The sequence below is a fragment of the Mytilus trossulus genome, chromosome 3 (genome assembly GCF_036588685.1).
Source record: "Mytilus trossulus isolate FHL-02 chromosome 3, PNRI_Mtr1.1.1.hap1, whole genome shotgun sequence".
NCBI classification, from domain to species: domain Eukaryota; kingdom Metazoa; phylum Mollusca; class Bivalvia; order Mytilida; family Mytilidae; genus Mytilus; species Mytilus trossulus.
Genome location: NC_086375.1, coordinates 13,335,491 through 13,343,658, shown reverse-complemented (window position 1 = coordinate 13,343,658; position 8,168 = coordinate 13,335,491). Strand labels below are relative to the sequence as shown.

Below are 8,168 nucleotides of genomic sequence, written 5' to 3'. Positions count from 1 at the left end.
TCTAATTCGGTAGGTTACATTCATAAAAGGGAATGGGATTGTAGTTACGACGTAAGGAACATATCCGATATCATCTGTGAAACGGTTGTTCCATAACGGTCAACCAACAATTTACGAAGGGATGATTTCAACTTCACCATTTGGAACTCTTGGTTTAAGAGCTTGCTTGAAAGAGATGCGAAAGATACTAGTGGGACTTTCAAAATCATAAGTCGAAAATAAATATACAACGCCAAGGCTAAGAAAGAAAAAGACAAACAGAAAACACAAGTGTAGTACACAAAGCACTGCATAGAAAACTAAAGACTTAACAACTCGATCCCCGCTAAAAACGGAGTTTGATCTCAGGTGCTCCGGAAGGATAAGCAGATTCTGCTCCACACATTTCCTATCTCATAAATAAAAGCTGTCTTGTATGATCAATTAACTCTATCATCACTTATCAAAATAACGTTTACATTTCAAATCTTATAAACAAAAGCTGTCCTGTATGATCTATCATTCATATCATCACTTATCATAGTAGATACTATCATTAGTCCTGATTCTCTGTCGATATTTATACCTACAGGACATTTGATTCCATCGGATTCTGATAGTATTGTTCTACTCGTTTTACCAACTGGTGATACTACCTCGATACTGTTGCTTCTATTACAAGCTATATAGATAAAGCCATTATTGTCTAGTGTAATTCCTTGTGGATGTTCAATTTGAGGGTGTTGATAACTCCAGAGATATTCGCCTTCACTTGTTTTGACGAAGACTTTGTCCTCTTTTTCATTGGTACTATACATATTTCCTTCAAATAATGCTATGCTAGCTGCTCCATTTCTTGGTAATTTAGTTTGAGACATATCATCCAGATTCACAATAGTGGCCATTTCGTCGGAGCAGATAACCAGAATTTTACCATCACTTGCTACTGCGTTACACGGATGACAAATTTTAATTGTTTTGATTATTCTATTTTCTTCTATATCTACCAGTATTGTTCGGCCTGCTAATCCTAATGTGACAGCCACTGTATCTTGTTTTACAAAGCACATATTCCATGGATTTCTTTCGAATGTCAATACTTTTCTCATAAAGATGCCTTCATTGTTGAACAACAATAGACGTTTTCCAGTAAAGTCAAGTATTCCACATTTGCCATCTGGTAATATTACACAGGCACATATCTGTGAAGAGATAATTTTCTCTGGAATTATCAGTGGTCTTATGAATAATGGCTTGGTTAATTCCATTCCAGGATAATGTGGTGCTAAATACTGAGCTTGGTCTCGTCTTCCAGCCTTCAATTGTAAAGTACATGGCCTAGCACTGATACAGATCTTTCCAAATATTTTAACATCTTCTAAAATTGATTTAATAGTAGATGAGATGTCAACCTCAATGTTTTGTTCATTTAGGTAACCTCTTGTCGGTAAGTCGTCTATGTATTGCCTTGCTTCAGAAACTGATTTTTCTATCTCTCTCAGACCAACATACAATTGTAGCTCATTTGCATACTTTTTCATTTTGAAAAATACGTCTTGTTGTTGATCTATCTGAAGGGCTTGTTGTTTAATTTGATGACGAAGAGTTTTCATTTTGGTTTTCATGTATAAGTGTTTAGATTCTAAATCAGCATACAGTTCTTTTTCTAGTCTGTTAAGGTATTCATCTATCGACTTTCTCATAGACAAAATCTCCTCAATTGCTTTTGTTTTCTCAAGATCGCATACACTTATCCGTTGTTTTAAGAATAGTTTAATCTTTTTTAAGTCTTCCTGTATATCATTTAAATCCAGTTCAGGAAGCTGAACTAAGGAAGATGATTTAAACTGTTTTAGGATGTCTGACAGTGTTTTCATGTCTTGACATTGCTGGTGTTTATCAGTAAAACACTGGACACAGCAGGCACACACATGGACAGAACAGTAAAGTTCTAATTTCTTCTTGTGCTCTCTACACTGAATACTTATCTTTTTTAAAAATTCGGGTAAATTGTGGTACTCATAAGTAGAAATTGTTTTATGCGTTTCAGATATTCCTGACTTCCTATGATGTTTTTCACAGTCCTTACAAAGGAAAACTTCACATTCCGTGCACCACGAGACTGCTTCATTGGAATTGATTTCATCGATACAAATTGTACAGTTATCTTTTTCGGATGACATTTGTGTGCTTCTGGAATATAACATGATAAATATATATATATGTATGCTCTCCCTGCTGAAGAAGCTCCAATAATGTGTTTGTTTGTGAATAACACATTTGCGTAAGGATTTTAGGTTATTACAATTCCCTTGAACTTTCTATTTAAACGACACTATCACTCACTGAAAAATCTTCTTTATTCAGTGCACTTTATACCAAAATTTCATAAGTATTTCTTATCACATGGTCTGTAAATTGCTCAAAAAGGCTCATTCATTATCATAAACGTCTCTTCAATTATATCAAAAAAATAATTATAAAAATGCCTGGCTTCAGATTTATTGTTAAAAAGCAAAGTCCCTATACTCAAATGGCAAAATCAAAAGCTCTAACACATTATACGAATGGATAACAACATTCATATACCTTACTTGATACAGGCATTTTCTGATACATTCTAGAGTCATGGAACGATGGGAATCAAAATATTTTTTTAAATAAAAGACCCAAGGGTATCACCAGCCCAGATGTCAGAAATCTGTGTTGATTTGAGTTATCATTGATATGTTCATACTTAATTAACTGTTTATAAAACTTCGAATTTTTTAAAGTACTAAGGCTTTTCTACCACAGGAATAGATTACTTTAGCAGTACTTGGCAACACATTTAGAAATTTTTGGTCCTCAATGCTCTTCAACTTTGTGTTTAATTTGGGCTTTTTAACATTTTCTTATTCGAACGTCACTGATGAGTCTTTTGTAGACGAAACGCGCGTCTGGTGTAAATATAAAATTTCAATCCTGGTATCTATAATGAGTGTTATTTGATTATGCCATGTGATTATGAACTTTCCGAATTGTTTTTCACTAAGTTTAGTATTTTTTCATTTTACTTTTTACCTCTATCCAGGGACGTATACATATAAGTCCTTGCTCTATCTGATTTTATTTTTGTGGATCTAATAAGCTAATCAAACGATTTACTTTTGTTTCACTTCTGTGGACATTCTTTGAATTCTAATAACTGAACACGCATAATACAATGTGTAATCCATATCTAGCTAAGGGAATATTAAAGGTCAACTCGCCATCCAAGTGCTAGATTATAAAAGTAAACCTTTATAGGTCAAGGTAAGACCTTCAACACGAAGCCTTGGTTCACATCGAACAACAAGTTATAAAGGGCCGCAAACATCACTATTGTAAAACCATTCAAACGGGAAAAACCATAGTCTAATTTATATAAAAACGAGAAACATTTTTAAACCACATAAACGGACGACAACTACTAAACATCAGATTCCTGACTTAGGACAGGTGCGGGATTAAACCTTTGAATGGTACCAAACCTTCTCTCTTTTTTGAAACAATTGTATAACACTACAACACTATAAAATATCCATTGGAAATCTTAGTTCAATCAAAAAACGTAGTTACTTAAATTAACACACAATGGACGATTTAATTTGAGCTGTGATACAACGCAAATATAGTTAATAAATACAGGGTGAATAATTAAGGTAAAAGATAAATTATTATGTATAAATAAACTCATCATAGATACCAGGACTAAATTTTGTATATACGCCAGACGCGCGTTTCGTCTACAAAAGACTCATCAGTGACGCTCGAATCCAAAAAAGTTAAAAAGGCCAAATAAAGTACGAAGTATTTATATGAGTTATATCGATCTTTATGCATATGAGTTAGATCGATCTTTATTCATATGAGGTATATCGATCATTATTCATATGAGGTATATCGATCATTATTCATATGAGGTAGATAGATCTTTATTCATATGAGTTATATCGATCTTTATTCATATGAGGTATATCGATCATTATTCATATGAGGTATATCGATCATTATTTATATGAGTTATATCGATCATTATTTATATGAGTTATATCGATCTTTATTCATATGAGGTATATCGATCATTATTCATATGAGTTATATCGATCTTTATTCATATGAGTTAGATCGATCTTTATTCATATGAGGTATATCGATCATTATTCATATGAGCTAGATAGTTCTTTATTCATATGAGGTAGATAGATCTTTATTCATATGAGTTATATCGATCATTATTCATATGAGTTATATCGATCTTTGTTCATATGAGTTATATCGATCTTTATTTATATGAGGTATATCGATCTTTATTCATATGAGGTATATCGATCATTATTCATATGAGTTATATCGATCTTTATTCATATGCGTTATATCGATCTTTATTCATATGAGGTATATCGATCTTTATTCATATGAGCTAGATAGTTCTTTATTCATATGAGGTAGATAGATCTTTATTCATATGAGTTATATCGATCTTTATTCATATGAGGTATATAGATCTTTATTCATAAAAGGTAGCTAGTTCTTTATTCATATGAGGTACAAAGATCTTTATTCATATGATGTAGATAGATCTATATTCATATGAGGTATATCGATCATTATTCATATGAGGTAGATAAATCTTAATTCATATGAGGTAGATAATTCTTTATTCATATGAGGTAGATAGTTCTTTATTCATATGAGCTAGATAGTTCTTTATTCATATGATGTAGATAGATCTATATTCATATGAGGTATATCGATCATTATTCATATGAGGTAGATAAATCTTAATTCATATGAGGTAGATAATTCTTTATTCATATGAGGTAGATAGTTCTTTATTCATATGAGGTAGATAGTTCTTTATTCATATGAGGTAGATATAACTTTATTCATATGAGGTATATAGATCTTTATTCATATGAGGTAGAAAGATTTTGATTCATATGAGGTAAACATCAGATTCCTGACTTAGGACAGGTGCGGGATTAAACCTTTGAATGATACCAAACCTTCTCTCTTTTTTGAAACAATTGTATAACACTACAACACTATAAAATATCCACTGGAAAGCTTAGTTCAATCAAAAAACGTAGTTACTTAAATTAACACACAATGGACGATTTAATTTGAGCTGTGATACAACGCAAATATAGTTTATAAATACAGGGTGAATAACTAAGGAATAGATAAATTATTATGTATAAACAAACTCATTATAGATACCAGGACTAAATTTTGTATATACGCCAGACACGCGTTTCGTCTACAAAAGACACATCAGTGACGCTCGAATCCAAAAAAGTTAAAAAGGCCAAATAAAGTACGAAGTATTCATATGAGTTATATCGATCTTTATTCATATGAGGTATATCGATCTTTATTCATATGAGGTACATAATTCTTTATTCATATGAGGTAAATAATTCTTTTTTATTCATATGAGGTACATAATTCTTTATTCATATGAGGTAAATAATTCTTTATTATTCATATGAGGTAAATAATTCTTTATTCATATGAGGTAAATAATTCTTTATTCATATGAGGTAAATCGATCATTATTCATATGAGGTAGATAGATCTTTATTCATATGAGGTATATAGATCTTTATTCATAAAAGTTGGCTAGTTCTATATTCATATGAGGTATATCGATCATTATTCATATGAGGTAGATAAATCTTTATTCATATGAGGTAGATAGTTCTTCATTCATATGAGGTAGATAGTTCTTTATTCATATGAGGTAGATATAACTTTATTCATATGAGGTATATAGATCTTTATTCATATGAGGTAGAAAGATTTTTATTCATATGAGGTAGATATTTTTTTATTCATATGAGGTAGATAATTTTTTATTCATATGAGGTAGAAAGATTTTTATTCATATGAGGTCGATAATTCTTTATTCATATGAGGTAGATAGTTCTTTATTCATATGAGATAGATAGATCTTTATTCATATGAGGTATATCGATCATTATTCATATGAGGTAGATAGATCTTTATTCATATGAGGTAGATAGATTTTTATTTATATGAGGTAGATAATTGTTTATTCATATGAGGTAGATAGATCTTTATTCATATGAGGAAGATAATTCTTTATTCATATGAGGTATATCGATCATTATACATATGAGGTAGTTAGATCTTTATTCTTATGAGGTAGAAAGATTTTTATTCATATGAGGTAGAAAGATTTTTATTCATATGAGGTAGATATTTTTTTATTCATATGAGGTAGATAATTTTTTATTCATATGAGGTAGAAAGATTTTTATTCATATGAGGTCGATAATTCTTTATTCATATGAGGTAGATAGTTCTTTATTCATATGAGATAGATAGATCTTTATTCATATGAGGTATATCGATCATTATTCATATGAGGTAGATAGATCTTTATTCATATGAGGTAGATAGATTTTTATTTATATGAGGTAGATAATTGTTTATTCATATGAGGTAGATAGATCTTTATTCATATGAGGAAGATAATTCTTTATTCATATGAGGTATATCGATCATTATACATATGAGGTAGTTAGATCTTTATTCTTATGAGGTAGACAGATTTTTATTCATATGAGGTAGATAATTCTTTATTCATATGAGGTGGATAGCTCTTTATTCATATGAGGTATATCGATCATTATTCATATGAGGTAGATAATTCTTTATTCATATGAGGTACAAAGATTTTTATTCATATGAGGCAGATAGATCATTATTCATATGAGGTAGAAAGATTTTTTATTCATATGAGGTAGGCAATTCTTTATTCATATGAGGTAGATAGATCTTTATTCATATGAGGTAGAAAGATCTTTATTCATATGAGGTAGGTAGACCTTTATGCATATTCGGTAGATTCCGTGTCTTTAAATTCATGTTCCGCTATATATATATAATTTCTTCACACTAAAAAATTGGAATTTTTGTGGCAATATTGGTCCATTTGAAATACAAGATACCATAGTGAAGTATGCCTAATATTCTTATTTTACATTTAAACATAGACAATGAGTTTGAAACAAAAATAATGTATGGTCCTCAATGCTCTTCAACTTCGTACTTTTTTTTGTTGCCTTTTTAACATTTTTTTATTCTCGATTATTATTGCTTTTCTTGCCTTTTTTTGATTTTTGCTTTTCAATTGTCTTTCCACTTTCATGATAGCATTGAAAGATTATTGTGTATCAATTAGAGGAAACCTTTTGAACCATCATAATTATGTTCATAATTATGAAAAAGCTGTTAACAAAACTTTGAAATTTTGAAATAGTAAGGCTTTTCTACCTCAGGAATAGATTACCTTAGCTATATTTGGCTAATCTGTTATGAATGTTTGGTCCTCAATGCTCTTCAACTTCGTATTTATTTTTTTTGCCTTTTTAACATTTTTCTATTCGAGAGTGACTTATGAGTCTTTTGTAGACGAAACGCACGTCTGGCGTCAATATAAAATTTTGATTTTTATGATGATTTTTTTTTACATTTTCATATATGCGTGAAGTTTGGCTAGCCATTAAAACATGTTTAACCCACCATTGTCTTCTTAAAATGTCATGTATTAAGGCAGGAAAATGGAAGTTTTTTTTTGTTTTGTTATTTCGTTTCTATGTATGGTGCATTGGCATTGTTTTCCTTGTACGTCAGTGTTTCTGTTCTTCTGTTGTTTTCCTCTTATAGTTTGTGCGTGCGTTCCCTATGTTTTAGTTTATTACCCGGGTTTTTATCTCAATTGATTTACTGTTGCCTTTTAATGTCTCTGTTTTCGGTTGTAACAACATAAAGTTATATCATTTAAATCGTTCTTATAGTAAACGATAAATAACAGGACTGGTGCCACATGTTGAGCTTGATCTGCTTCCCTTCCGGAGCACGTGATATCCCACTGTTTTATTGTGGAGTTTTGGTTGCTCGGTTTGTTTTTTTACCATGTGGTGTTTTGCATACTGTTTTTATACCTTTTTGCAGTTGGTTAATTGTTCCTTTTACTAGTAACTGCACTTTGTTACACGAAATGCAAAATAATTCGAAACATTACGTTTTGTTTACCTCCTGGCACATCTTGTTCTATTTAGACATGATACCAATGTTATGTTACCCCCTTGTTTTATTAATTTGGTATTAATTTACATTGTGTCATAGATTAAATC

General features: G+C 30.7%; 1 protein-coding gene across 1 annotated transcript; it reads right to left on the bottom strand.

The window, feature by feature from the left end:
• Nucleotides 1-461: 461 nt before the first annotated feature.
• Nucleotides 462-2,162, bottom strand: LOC134710405 (uncharacterized). Its single transcript, XM_063570760.1, has one exon. The coding sequence runs from the start codon at nt 2,160-2,162 to the stop codon at nt 462-464; it is 1,701 nt and encodes a 566-aa protein (XP_063426830.1).
• Nucleotides 2,163-8,168: the final 6,006 nt, after the last annotated feature.

Bases quoted from the DNA above. Each gene is read 5' to 3' on its own strand.
- LOC134710405 (XM_063570760.1), bottom strand. From the start codon at position 2,162: ATGTCATCCGAAAAAGATAACTGTACAATTTGTATCGATGAAATCAAT.